This window comes from Tursiops truncatus, chromosome 2, assembly GCF_011762595.2.
Source record: "Tursiops truncatus isolate mTurTru1 chromosome 2, mTurTru1.mat.Y, whole genome shotgun sequence".
Lineage (NCBI taxonomy): Eukaryota > Metazoa > Chordata > Mammalia > Artiodactyla > Delphinidae > Tursiops > Tursiops truncatus.
In genome coordinates, this window is record NC_047035.1 from 3094170 (window position 1) to 3107902 (window position 13733).

General features: G+C 60.8%; 2 protein-coding genes across 7 annotated transcripts in view; one reads left to right on the plus strand and one right to left on the minus strand.

Annotated features, from left to right (window-relative positions):
- Positions 1–2732: 2732 nt before the first annotated feature.
- ANKRD9 (ankyrin repeat domain 9) lies at positions 2733–5663 on the plus strand. Of its 3 annotated transcripts, none has more exons than XM_019952072.3 (3): positions 2816–2956; positions 3923–3997; positions 4575–5663. In XM_019952072.3, the coding sequence occupies exon 3, from the start codon at positions 4622–4624 to the stop codon at positions 5564–5566; it is 945 nt and encodes a 314-aa protein (XP_019807631.1). In that variant the 5' UTR covers positions 2816–2956; positions 3923–3997; positions 4575–4621; the 3' UTR covers positions 5567–5663. The 3 variants fall into 3 exon arrangements, with proteins under 3 accessions (XP_019807647.1, XP_019807631.1, XP_019807638.1); XM_019952079.3 differs by having other exon boundaries at positions 3923–3975; XM_019952088.3 differs by lacking the exon at positions 3923–3997 and having other exon boundaries at positions 2733–2956.
- A 3830-nt stretch (positions 5664–9493) lies between these two features.
- The window catches only part of TECPR2 (tectonin beta-propeller repeat containing 2), a 90651-nt gene continuing 86411 nt past the window's right edge, over positions 9494–13733 (minus strand). For 3 of the 4 annotated variants that reach the window (XM_073800021.1, XM_073800022.1, XM_033850589.2), the window contains 2 exons: positions 13577–13726; positions 9494–13237 (listed from right to left, as the gene is read on the minus strand). In XM_073800021.1, coding sequence (XP_073656122.1) covers positions 13086–13237; positions 13577–13726 — 302 coding nt within the window. In that variant the 3' untranslated portion in view covers positions 9494–13085. The remainder of the gene's footprint in view (positions 13238–13576; positions 13727–13733) is intronic. The other variant, XR_012329822.1, reaches the window with a different exon arrangement.

The window sequence follows — 13733 nt, forward strand, 5'->3', positions numbered from 1 at the left end:
CCCAGACTCTGCCACAGCCCCATGGAGGCGCGGGCAGGCTGTTCACAGCAGCACTGGGGGACCACACACGTGCTGGGCACAGGGGACAGCTTTCACCAGCAGAAGACTCAACAGAGATGACGTGTGACCCAGAGCGGCGGGTACCCCAGAGCGTGAGTCTAAAAGTGACCGCGGGAGAAAAAGGCAAGCTGCTGAGAGGACGCGCTGACAGCGTGATGGGGAGGGTTACAGTGTCAGCTGCCACCGTGGGAAAGCGCCGGCGCTGGGACTGGGCAGCAGGACAGGCACGCAGGCCTTCAGATTTCCCCACATGTTAGTTCTTAAACTGGCTCATGGGCTCCCAGGCATTTCAAAGTTATATTATCGTTTTGTATGCCTGAAATAATCCACTAACTTCCAAACCTCCAGGTCCTTGGACACACCCAAGCTCCTTGTCTAGCCATTCAAGGCCCTATGCTTCCCGGTCCCTCCCAATTGACCTCTGGAGCCTCCCTCTGCCGCTTCCAGACCTTTGCTGCAGCCGTGTCCGGGCCAGGAATGCCTTTCCTCTGCCCCACTTGGTCTTTCTGGCTAAGCCCATGTCCATGGGAAGCTTTCTAAGTAGTGGAGAAATGGGGTTGAAACCGTGCAGCTTAGATTGGGACTTGGACCCACAGGCTGGAACTCGAACCCACGGTCTTTTAACTGAGATCACACACCTGGTCTCAGGACTTAATGAAGCTCAGGTTCTTGATGTCTCATCGCAGAAAGAATTCAGTCAGAGACAAAGTGATGGGTAAGAAGTGGATTTCTTTAGAGATAAACACACTCCACAAGACAGAGTGTGGGCCATCTCAGAAGGAGAGAGTGGCCCCAGGGTACAGGGTTGTCGGTTCTTATAGGGGTGGGTAGTTTCACAGGCTAATGAGTGGGAGGAGTATTCCAGCTATTTTAGGGAAGGGGCGGGATTTCCAGGAATTGGGCCACCGCCCACTTTTAGACCTTTATGGCTGGCCTTGGAACTGTCGTGGCGCCTGTGGGTGTGTCATTTAGCATATGCTAATATATTACAAGGAGCGTATACTGAGGCTCAAGGTCTAGTGGAAGTTGACTCGTTCACCATCCTGGACCTCTTTGGTCCTAATCAGTTTGTGTAGTGTCCTCGGGCTGTGTCATTCTTTTTTTTTTTTTTTTGTGTGTCATTCTTTTAAAGGTTGTGCCCTGCCCCTTCCCTCCTGTTTCAGGGTCGGACTTGATTCTGAGAGAGGGCTTCGGGAATCCCAGCGAAGAGTGACGAGGGCACATCAAAGGGGGAGGCGAGGAGGGTTCGAGGGGTGGAGAGAAAACTGCCCCGAGGCCAGCTGCACACCAGGCACCTACAGCCGATGCCCTGTCACCCTCATTCCACCAGCAGCCATGGAGATGCTGTGAGGTCTCACTGCAGCCCTTGAAGGATATAATGGGGACATGGGAGCAGGGCAGCTAGCGTCTTGAGCCACAGGTAGTTCACCTGGGACACCACCTCCCTACGTTGTCTCCCAGGGTCTGGGGGCTCCAGAAGGCCAGTGTCAACCGTGCAACCCCAGGATTTCCATTCACTTTGCCCCACCCATCAGAGAGGTCTGGAAAAGGACAGCTGGGAGAAATTGTAGGGAGACTGAGGACTAAAGCAGGGAGGAGAGGACAGGTGAGGTGGGGCAGAGATAGACCCTGGACTCCCAGCCCAGTGTTCCCTGTACCCCCCCACCCCTGGCCCATGATCGTTTTCTGTAAATCTGGTGGTGATCATGGACCCCCTGAGAGGTATGGTAGGGCCTGCAGGGCCATGTTGCACTGAGGTGGGTGGCATTTTGGGTGGGGGTATCTGGTGGCTCTCCGGCACGTGTGTGCTCCACACTTTGGCCCCCTTGTGGAGAGGCCGGGGTGGTCAGGGCCCCATCCACCACAAATGTCTGAAGGAAAGAAAGGGAAGCGCCCAGCTTCCCTTTTAGCTTCTCCTCACTTGGAGGTCACCTCCCAGTGAGCCCCGATTTCCTGGCCGGTGAATTAGGAGTCATAATTCCCACGGCTACCGGTTGCGAAAATGAATTGAAATCAAGTATGTTTAGCACAGAGACTGGTACACACTAGGCCCTCATAAATGGCTGTCTGCATCCGTTCATCCATTCGTACCCTGGGAAAGTCAGCATGGAGCAGGGGCTCGAGACGCCCCGACCCTCCCGGGCAGAAAGCGGCCAGGGCCCTTAGGGGTGACAGTTCCTACGCCCCGACCCCTCCACGTACAGTCCCAGAAAAGTCCCGGAGGAGGTCATCCCCAAGGTCACAGAGGGTCAGCGTAAAGGGGATGTGGAATACGACTCGTGGGGTGCCGAAGAAAGTCACGCTCGGCGGAGCCGGAGCGCCTAAGTGCGCGCCCAGTCTCCCACTGAGCCGGGGCACAGCAGGCGGGGCCCAGGGGCCCTTCCCGGCGCGGGTCTCCCGTCGCCGGGAGCTCGAAACCCGGAGCCTTTTCTCGCCGGCCACTCGGGTTTCCGGGAGCCCCGCCCCGTTCACTCCCCATCGCGGCCCCGCCCCCCGCGCGCCCTCAAGTTTCTCCCAACTTTTCCGCGGGTCCCCCTGGGCGCCCCGCCCGCCGACCGGTGACGTAACAATGGTGCAGCGCGGCGGCCAATGGGTGGTGGCGGGGGCCGGCAGTGCGGGCCAATGGCGGCGGCGGGCGGCCCCGCGGTCCTGCCCGGCCGGGGCCGCACTGCGCCGCCCGCCGCTCGCCCGCCCGCCGCCGGCGCCGGCACCGCCGCCCAGCGGTCTGGCCGCGGCGGCTCAGAGCGCGGCTGCGGCGGGCGCGGGCGCCGGCGGCACCCTCCCGTCCGTCTGTCCTGGGAGCTTCGCCTGCGCGCCGACCCGCGGGGGGCCAGCAAGCTTTCCGGCCCAAAGCGGGGGCGGGGACGCCAGGCCAGCGGCCCCTCCGACCCCCACGGTGAGTCCCCCTTCCTCGGCCGGCTCGGCGTGTAGCCGCCGCCCCCCTCATCCCCCCCAGACACACGCGCACGCAGGTGCAGCCCTCGCTGCGCCGGCCACCGACCCGCAGACACTCTGGCCTCGACCCGCGACCCGCGGCCACCCGGGATCCGGCCGTGCCGCCAGTAGGGGACGGGGAGAAACTGGCGGGCGGCCCTGGGCGCGCGGCCTTGCCCTCGGTGGCCCAACCCCCCATTCACTGAGCCGCGACCGTGACTCGCTGCCCGGTGACGTGGGGCGGCTCAACTTTACGTAACCTGCCCCGCTCCCAGTGTCCACACAGGGTGCACCCGGGGCGCGGAGACCCAGGCGTGGTGCTCCAGTTACGGTGTCCCCAGAAGGGTGCTGTGGCTCCAGCCCCCAACCCCTGTGCCCGTCTCTGTAACTTAGTTACCCAGTGTGTGTGGACGCAGCTTATCCGCTGACCCAGGTCCCTTGTGACCAAGGGCTTACCCTTGAGAAAACGCAGTGGGGAGCTTGGGCCAGGGCCAGGGGTTGGAGGTCAGGGCTCAGGTTGGCGCAGGGGGCTCAGAGGGCAAGGTTAGGGCTCAATCTGGGTTCCCTGTGGGTTGGGGGTCCCCCCACTTCTGGAATGAGCCCGATATAGGAGTTAGGAGATCTGGGTTCCAGGCCTGTCTCTACCATGACTTGCCGACTGACCTTGGACAAGTTTGTCCCTTACTGGAAAATGGGATGACAGTACCTGCTTCTTCTAGTCATTGGGAAGACTCAGGGAACTAGCAGACCTGGAGGGGATTTACAGACTGTGAAGAGTGTACACGCCAGTTTCTAGGTTGATTTCATCCTCTTGCCTCCTCCCAGGAGCTAGGGGCGGTGACATCCAGTAAACACCATGTTTGGGTGGAAGGCTAGAGGCCCCCACTTCCTGCTATGGCTCACAGACTGCCTTCCCTCTTTCTTACAGATGAGGAAGCTGAGGCTCAGGCAACAGTAATACACCCACCTACACAGAACTAGGTAATCGCGGTGCGCTAGCCAGGTAGGTCTGAGTCTAGAGCTCTGACCCTGCCTGGCCTGGGGTAGGGCCCTCGACCGCAGTCGGGGGTCAGATGACAGAGTCAAGGTTAGATGGGGCTGGGGATAGGGAGCTTGGGCTACAGAAAAGATTTGCCTCAGCTTGAGATGTGGGATGCAGCTTTCCTAGTCCCCTACCTGGCTTTCCCCTTGATTGGAGTTGGGTGCAGCTCTCACAGGTGGGAGCAGGAACTCTTCCAGTGGGTCCCTGGGCTGGACGGGGTGTGGGGTTTCTGTGTGGCCTTGACGGTAGCTGGGGCTGTGAGGGCAGGGACCGGGAAGGGCATCTTTAGCAGAGGTACCGGAGAACAAGACAGTTTTGGGGAGGGCGACCAGGCGCAGCAAGATCAAGGATGTGGGAGGTGGTTCAGGGCCTGGGAGAGAAGGGAAACTGTGAGGAGTGACTGGGAGGGCCGGTCGGAGGCTGGGGGCAGGTACGAGAGAGGGCCGGACAGGTGGGGCTGTGTGAAGATTGGACGGGAGACCCCTCTCCGCCCGGAACTTCAACCCTCAACCCTCACCGCGCTTCCCTCTGCCCGCAGGTGGTCGGCCCCAGGCCCATGCCGTGAGACCGGGAGGCGCCGCCAGCATGCCGTGGGACACGCGGCGGCCTGGGGGCGGCGCGAACGGCGGGCCCGAGGGCGCGGGCGCAGCGCGCTCGCGGGCGCAGAAGCAGTGTCGCAAGTCGTCGTTCGCTTTCTACCAGGCCGTTCGCGACCTGCTGCCCGTGTGGCTGCTGGAGGACATGCGCGCTAGCGAGGCCTTCCACTGGGACGAGCGCGGGCGCGCCGCCGCCTACTCGCCGTCGGAGGCGCTGCTCTACGCCCTCGTGCACGACCACCAGGCGTATGCGCACTACCTGCTGGCCACGTTCCCGCGGTGCGCGCTCGCGCCGCCCAGCGCCGGCTTCCGCTGCTGCGCGGCGCCCGGGCCGCACGTGGCGCTGGCCGTGCGCTACAACCGTGTGGGCATCCTGCGCCGCATTCTGCGCACCGTGCGCGACTTCCCGGCCGAGGAGCGCGCGCGCCTGCTCGACCGGCGAGGCTGTAGCCGCGTGGAGGGCGGCGGCACGTCGCTGCACGTGGCCTGCGAGCTGGCGCGCCCCGAGTGCCTCTTCCTGCTGCTCGGCCACGGCGCCTCGCCCGGCCTGCGCGACGGCGGCGGCCTCACGCCGCTCGAGCTGCTGCTGCGTCAGCTGGGCCGTGATGCCGGGGCCGCCCCCGCTGTCGGGGCGCCAGCGCCCGGGGAGCCGCGCCAGCGCCGCCTGCTGCTGCTTGACTTACTGGCGCTGTACACGCCGGCGGACGCAGCCGGCCCGGCCCGCCGCGAGCTGCTGGGCGACCGGCCGCGCTGGCAGCGGCTGCTGGGCGAGGACAAGTTCCAGTGGCTGGCGGGCCTGGCGCCACCCTCGCTCTTCGCGCGCGCCATGCAGGTGCTGGTCACCGCCATCTCGCCCGGCCGCTTCCCCGAGGCCCTGGACGAGCTGCCGCTGCCGCCCTTCCTACAGCCACTGGACCTCACGGGCAAGGGCTAGACCGCGGGGGCACCCCGTGTGCTGGATTTTTGGAGAATACTATTTTTCAGAGCGTTGTACCCGGCACTTTACATATATTGTTCTCTGGACAGCAGAATCTCTGCTTTGTCTGTAGCGTGCTTTGGGGGCTGGGCCAGGACGGGCAGGCGGACCCGGAGCTGCAGGTCCTCTGGATCCGGAGGTGCTCGGCTCCCCACCTCCCTGTGTGGATGGAGCTGGGCTACGGGGTCAGACGACGCCTGAGAGCCGGGCCCTGCCCTCAGCTCACTACCCAGACCCTGAGGAGCGGCCTCCCATCTTGATTTAGAGCCTCTGGGAAGGTGTCCCAGAGGGAGAGACAGCTGAGCTGGGCAGGTGCAGGGGGGTGGACTGACGTGTCCAGGCAGGGGGACGGCGGGTGCAAAGGCCTGGAGGCCGAGGGAACCGCCCGTGGGCGCTGGGTGGAGGTTCTCTGCCCCGTCAGCAGGTGGGGCCTCGACTCCCCTGTGGGGCTGGGCCTCAGGTCCCGAGGTGTGGAGGGCAGGACCCAGGCTGTGCCTCCTGTTTGCCCCCGTCCCGTACTGGCCACCTGCCTCCTCCTCGGCTGTCACTGGGACCGCCCCTCCCCAAAGAAGCCCAGGCCTGGACTTGTCGCAGTCGCCCCATTGGCTCTCTCTGGCGACTAGCAGGTACCTAATCCTGGGGCTCCTGACGGGGGTGGCTGCGTCATCCCGTGGGTGGGCCCTCCAGCCTCAGCCAGTAGACCTGGTTTCCGCAGGAAGGCTTTGAAGATGGAGACTGGTTGACCCTTCAGGACAGAGGGACCCTGGCTGAGAAGCTGGGTCCGTGCCCCGAGGAGCCGTGGGATCAGGGATGGCCAGGCTGTCCTGCCCGGGAATTCTGCTGGGCCGTGAAATTCAACCCGCGCCGGCATGGGCTGGAGGGCCACGATGTTCTGCCAGGAGCAGAGGGCTAACGATCTGCCCGATGAACAGTGACCGCCTGGCTGGGGGCGCCCACTGCCCACCCTGCCCCCTGTGTCCCCGAGGGGGGCATGCCTGGGGGCCAAAGGGGCTTTGGGTGGTGGTGGCAGAGTCCAGGGTGATGGGCCGTCAGAGGGGGGCTGTGGAAGGGGCCTGGGCAGCGGGAAGCTCTGCCAGGGGGCCTGGTTCTGGTCTGCACCTGCCACCCACTCTGAGGGTGACCTTGGAGAAACCCCTGCCTTGGGCTTCAGTGTCCCCAACTGCTTACAAAGGGGCTTTGGAGCATCTCCAAGCCCCCTACCTGCCCTGGCAAGGATGTGACCCCCGTTGCTGGGAAGCGTGGGGTGGGTGGGCACACAGCCCTGGTGGGGAGGAGGGGGGGATGGAGGGGTGTACGGCCCGGTGCTGATCCTAGATTCTGGGTGGCAGCGAGGGCTTCTCCCCTCCTGCTGTGTGTCCTGGCCCAGTTAAACAGCGTTTCTGAACCTTGACACTTGGGGGCAGTGGATACTAGCATCTCTAGCTTAAAACTTGGGACATCAGGAGTCCCCTGGTTCTTAACCGGGGATGCGTTGCTGGGGGAGGGTGCATTCCTTTGGAGGAGGTGGAAAGGGCAGACCAGAGCAGCAGGTCTCCGTGGCTTCTGGGCTCTGGGCTTAGGGAGATGTTGGGAACTCTTGGTGCCCTCGTGCCCAAGCAGCTTCTGCCTGGAAAGAACCTGGGCACCCGACGGGGGACCTGGGCATGCGGACTTCCCCTCACGTCTCTCAGGTCCCAGCTCTGTCCTCTGTGGGGTCAGCCCTCCTGGCCCAAGGCCCAGGGCTAGGCCCCCATCCGCTTCCCTGCTAGACATACAGCTGCCCCTTTGGTGATGAACTCCTTTGAGCCCCCTGGGCTGGGGATGGGGTGATGCAAGGTTGGGGGGGCTCCCTGGCGGGGACCCCACAGAACCCATTGTCCGGGGAGCAGGAGGCAGCCCCTGGGCTGGTCCTGGCACGCAGGGCAGGATCCGGGCAGGAGTTGTTGTGGGCACCACAGCAGGGGGCCCAGCCCCGGAGCACAGCTCATAGCTTGGAGGGGTGCAGGGCAGGACGGCAGCGGGGGGCGTCAGCCCCGGGTGTCCTGGCCGCGGCCGGGTGGGACAGGGAGCCACAGGGAAGGCTGAGGAAGCCCTGTGGCAGCAGAGCGGGGCCTGAGTCCCACTGGGGACCCCTGGCCCAGGGCACCCCAGGCGTCCGTGGGAGCAGAGAACCCAGGGCAACAGTGCAGGGCGAGAAGCCTCAGGGTTATCTGGCCGCTGCTGCCGGCCGGCCGAGTGAGGGCGGGCAGGCGGGCCTCAGCACTGGCCTTATCGCTCCCCTGGGCCCTCCAGCACCCCGTCACCACGTCGCCCTGGCGATGAGCAGGGAGGCCTGGGGAGGGCGAGTCCGCCAGGAGACTCAGCTCTTGGCTGCTGGCAGGCGGCCTTGATGGCTCCTCAAAGGCAGTGGCTCTGCCTGGGACAAGGCCCACGTGTCTGGGGCAAAGCGCCTTGGTTCGTTTGTTCACTTCCTTCATTCCATGAACCTTGTCTAAGGAAAGCCCCACTCCTGCCAGTACTGCCCCTGCCATGCCCACCCAGGGGCCCAGTGAACTTCCAACTCTGGAGAGCTCGGGGGCCAGAATCCCTGCACCCCAGACACCTGTCGGGGAGGACAGAGAAGGCTGGGCCACTCGTCCCCAAGGTACTGTGACCCTGTGCCTGGAGCCCAAAAGGGACACACAGCCCTGTGATGGCCTGTGGCCACAAGGCCCCTGCTCTGCCCCCACTTTGGCCGTGTTGTGTGCTAACTTACCCCACTACCTCGATATTCCCACTGATTTCCTTTCCTGTCAGTTTCTTCAACTTTAAAATACTGTATTGAGAGCAGTTTCCTAAGTTACCTGAAATCCTGTTCAGAACAAGGGTGCTTCCTGAAGTCGGGATGGAGGGGAAACAGGCACGGCTGGGGAAGGCTTCTGCTCCAGAAGTGTGTGGGTGTGAAGCAGCCCTGCTCCACGGTGACTGGTTTTGTCCTGCTACGGTTTAACATTGAGGCATACTTGACATAACAAACGCACAGCCTTTGAGCGTGTGGTTTGAGGGTCGTGACCATGTCCACACGCGTGTAAGCATCCCAGCCAAGGCAGAGGCTGAAGAGATTTCTATCCTCAGTGATTTTTTTTTTTTTTTTTGCGGTACGCGGGCCTCTCACTGCCGTGGCCTCTCCCGCCACGGAGCACAGGCTCCGGACGCGCAGGCTCAGCGGCCATGGCCCACGGGCCCAGCCGCTCCGCGGCATGTGGGATCCTCCCGGACCGGGGCACGAACCCACGTCCCCTGCATCGGCAGGCGGACTCCCAACCATTGCGCCACCAGGGAAGCCCCTCAGTGATTTTTTTTTTTTTAAGCCACACCGTGCGGCTTGCGGGATCTTAGTTCCCCGACCAGGGACTGAATCCGGGGCCCAGGCAGTGAAAGCGAGGAGTCCTAACCGCTGGACCGCCAGGGAATTCCCACATCTTCAGTGACTTTTATAAAGAATTTCTGCTGATAGAATGCATGCTCATGGTAGAACGCTCGGACTGTGCAGAGAAATCCAGGGCAGGATGTGGCAGGGGCCCCTCCATGCAGCTCCCAGGTAAAGAGGCTGCCCGCCTGCCTGGAGGCATCCCACCACCCAGACAACCACTGCTACTAGCATTTGGTGTATTTTCTTCTGTTTTTCTCTATGTACATATATACATATGTTCAAATTTTTTTTCTATGCATACTTTTTCACATGACATCAGCTCAAATCTAGTATTTAAAAACTTACTGTAGAGTAAGCATTTCCGTTCACTGTAAAACATTGTGTAAATACGATTTTTGGGAAGCCTCTGGTGTTTACTCTGTGACATCTGATTCAGCTGGCGCTGATACGATAGAGCTGACGTTAGAGAGAACTGAGGCTTTAAAATGTGAACTTTATTTCTTTTTGGAATAAATAACACATTTACATGGCTCAAATTCAAAAGATACAAAAAGGTGCACACTACAGGGGACCACCATGACCAGCTGCTTGGGTAGTGTCTTTCCGCCCCTCCTCTGCGCCCTGGAATTATGAAAAAGATTGCAAACCCACCAAAAGTTAGCAGAGTACACCGTGTCCACTGGCATCATCTACCTCTCCCTGTAGGTATGATCGCCTACAAACTCACGTGATCATTACCACGCCCAAGAGACTTAACGCTGCTATGATGAAACTGCATGACAGACTGCTCAGAACGTACATCCCCCGGGAAGACACGTGCTTTCTAACATCTGCATATGGTTTCATGAGAGGAATGCTCCCGAATGTCAGTTGTTTTTAGTGTTTCACAATTACAAACGATGCTGCGCCGTATGTTTAACCCTGACTTAGGATTTGTTCTTGAGGACAGGCTTCCAGAAGTAGGAGTTCCGGGACTTGAGGGTTTTAAGGCTGCTGCTGGACCCAGTGGCTTTCCCAGAAGGGCCGTGCCAACGGGGGCTCCCCGCTTGCTCCATGTGCACGCCTGCCCTGGGTGTGCACTAAGCAGTGCCCTTTCATCTCCTTTGTCCATATGTGTGTCTTCGGTGTTCCTCCGACTTGTTGCAACTATTTCCCCTTCTAGTTTTATGCGGGGTTTTTAATTCACGGCATCTTTATATTTTGAAGAAATCAAATCTATATAGTATTTTCCTCTGACTTTTCCCACTACTTTTGAGTTTAGAAAGTGCTTGCCATCCAGAAATCAGATAGTTTTTTGCCCCCTAGTTTTAAGACTCTTTAATCCACTTAATGTTTGTCTGAATGGTTAAGTAGCGGGCCGCATCAGTTAACTGTGAAGTCACTGTCCCGTCCTCTCACCTGCGTGCCGCCTTCACCTTGTTAACTCCCCGTGGACCTCGCTGGGCTGCCTGACGTCACTGGCCCTTCCATCCACATCCCACTTCGTTTGCTGGCCCCTGTCATCGCTCCTGGCAATCCTCATCTGTTTCTTCTTCTCAAGACAGTGAGGTGGCATCAGACAGCGCAGGTCTGGAGTCCCACCGAGCTGGGCTCCAATCCCAGCGCTCCTTGTGCTGACTTAAGCAAGTTACTTCTCCTCTCTGGGTCTCACTGGGGCTAATGGTACTGACCTCTCAGGGCCCTACTGAGGACGTGAAGCTGCACGCGTGAGACCCTCACAGCATATCTGGCACAGTCAAGGGGGGTGTCGGTGGGTATGAACATTATTTTATGGGTTCTTCTCTGCCTACCCCCAACAAAGAAAATCCCAGTGGGGATTTTGACAAATTGAGGGAAAGCCATAAATGCCTCTGGGAGGACTGGTGTCTTTCTTTGCACAATGGCTGTGGTCTTCCATCAGGAACGTCAACTGCCTTCCCAATTCGGGCTCTCTTGGAAGTCTTCAGTAGAGCTTGGCCAGCTCTCGACCGAGTCTGACATTTCTTGTTCAGGCTGTTTCCCGGCACGTGACACATCCCGCTGCTGTCGTGAACGTGATCTTTTTTCCACGTGCTGGTTTCCACTAGGGCACTTCTGGTGTCTGGTTTTGTGTCCTGGATGAAGACTCAGGCCCAGGGTCTCGAGCCCCCAGAGCCTGCCCACAGCGGCCCTGTGCTCTGCCTCACGGTACAGTGTCCTCCCCAGGGCCACCTCTGCAGTGGCACTCCCCCAGGACAGCCCCCGGGCAAACTGGTCACGAAATGACGTCTGCCCACACCCTCCTGGCCGTGGGGCTGGGCTGGCAACACCAGCAGCAGATTCTTTGCAGCACCAGTGGGAACAGCCTTCCTGAGTGCCCACTCAGGGCACCTTCTCACCACTCAGACATCAGACTCGACTAGGCTCGGAAAAGTCTAGTTTATTGCACTGTCTCAAAGCACAACTTAAAAAAGAAAAAAGAAAAAAAAAAAAACTGTACAAAGCACTGAGGCTACAAGTAGTTTAAAAGTATCAAACTAACTAGACTGGGTTAATTGCACTAAAGTCCCGTGGGTTCAGGAGAGCTCTGCCATCTGAGGAGCCCGGCAAAAGGCACAACATACGCAGAAGAGGAGCCTCAGCCGCCTGCGCTCCCTCTGCTGTCACCAGACTTCTGAAAAAACGCATTCTATAAAAGTGAAGTAGTAAGTAAGGTCTGGGATTTCAGCATCTTGTCCTCATTTAGACCTGGAAAACCTCCATCCTCATGGCTAGCTGGGTCCTGTCAGAGAACAAATCTTATCGCTCTTCACCTGTGGCCTGGGGGCTCCCGGACACACCTGCTTAGTAGCAAACAGGCATTGAGTAACTGGGCCCCGGGCCAAGGGCAGGCTAAAAAAAGCAGCCAGGCTGGAGTCCTTCCGTGGGGCTGCCTCCAAGAGGGAGGGGTGGCGGGCTCAGGGCGGATGCCTGGCTGGGCTGCAGAGTCCTACAGCTCAGATGCCAGCGACAAGGGTAGGCACTGCAGGCCGAGCCCATGGACTGAAGTCTGACGTGGCCACAGCAGGCCCCAGTTTCAACCTCGCTGGGCACCCACCCAGATGCCCGCTGACAATGTCTGGCTGCCACTCGCAGCCAGCAGGCAGGTCCCGTGGCTGCCCCACACATCGAGGACACGCAGGGCGGTGTCCATCCTCTGAAGCTGCAGCCGAGAACAGTGCAGGCTCAGGATAAACCAGGGGAAGGAATCAAAGGCCTTCCCCTGGTTTCAGAAAATACATTTCTCTTCTAAATTTGTAAGATCTGATTTCAAGTGAGGTATCTCATGTAGGTTTGTAATACAACAAACAAAAAAGGCAAGAATTAGTAGATTCATCCTCTGAAGGTGCTTCTGGTTTTCACGACGTCGCCAGCAGCAGGGCTGAGTGTCACCCTATGACATTCCTATGTCACTAACATGGCTAAGGTTCCCACGCCCCACCACACCTGCCTCGGATACACACGCACACTTCCGTATTCCGGGTCACCCACTGGCCTTTCCTGTTCTGCTGGAGGCGAGCCCGGCCCCCTGGGAGCGGGCGGGGAGGGTGTGTGTGGCGTGTGCATGTCGCTATGCGTGTGTCCTCGTCCTGGCACAGCTGGCTTCCCATCTGGTGTGGCCAGCAGGGAATGGGCGCTGGGGCCTGCGTCTCAGAGAGGAGGTGGGGGGACCCTGTGGTGGAGACGAAGCCATCCCAGGAACACATTCGGCGGATGGACGGCACTGACCTTGGGCTCCACGGGCCCGGGAGCGGTCAGCGAGGGGAAGGTGACCACAGCAGACGGCGGTACCACAGTGCATGCAACTGGAGCAGCCGCCGTCCCACCTGGGGACGGCCTCAGCGCGAGTCAGAGGCCCTGCTGCTGCAGCAACGGCTCCGCACCTCTCGGCCAAGGCTGTGGGTTCTGGAATGAGACGGAAACAAATACGGAGGAAAGCAAGAGCGGAGCGTCCCACCTGGCTAGACGTGCCCGACAAGAGCGGGCGAGGCACGTCCAAGGGCAAGCGACTCAAAACCGCCCGTGTCCGCCACACGGGTCTCGGTGGCCCCCCTGCCGAGAGCTCCTTCAGATGACCTCCCACTCGTCGTCCAGGTCCTCGGGGTGGGGGGCGGTGGCCTGGCTGCTCGAGGCGCCGTGGGAGTGGCTGAAAGTCCTAGTCAGCCGCTGCAGGAGGGAGCCGGCGGGGCCCACTGCCCACAGCTCATCTGACAAGGTCACTGCAGGGACAAGAGCCAGCCGCACGCCTGTTACTCCCCAGCCCGGCTCCACGTCTGCACGCGCGCTGCCTAGCGGTGGGGCCCCGGGCACGCCCCGACCGGCACCTCGGCTTCCCTGGCCTTCAAGGGAGCGGCCCGGCGCCCCGTCCTCTTCCCGGGAGACCCTGGCAGAGTCCGGGTGCTGCGTGGCCCCCGGCAGGTGTGACCCTGGGATGGGCTCCCGTGTGGGTGAACCAGCCCTGTGGGAGCAGCACCGCCCCAGCCCCCGGCCAGAGCCCCACCCCACGGCCAGAGCCCCACCGACGCCATCCACGGGAGCGCCAGCGCCCTGGCACCTGCCTGTGAAACACGTCACGTGCCCGGGAATCTTCTTCCAGTAGTCTCCGGCAGGGTTTCTGTCGGTGACGCCGTACCGTCGGGCGAGATCCCCGTTGGGGCAGCGGGCCCACACGGTCCTGGCGCTCAGGGCCAGCTGGCAGGCTTGCAACCCTGCAGG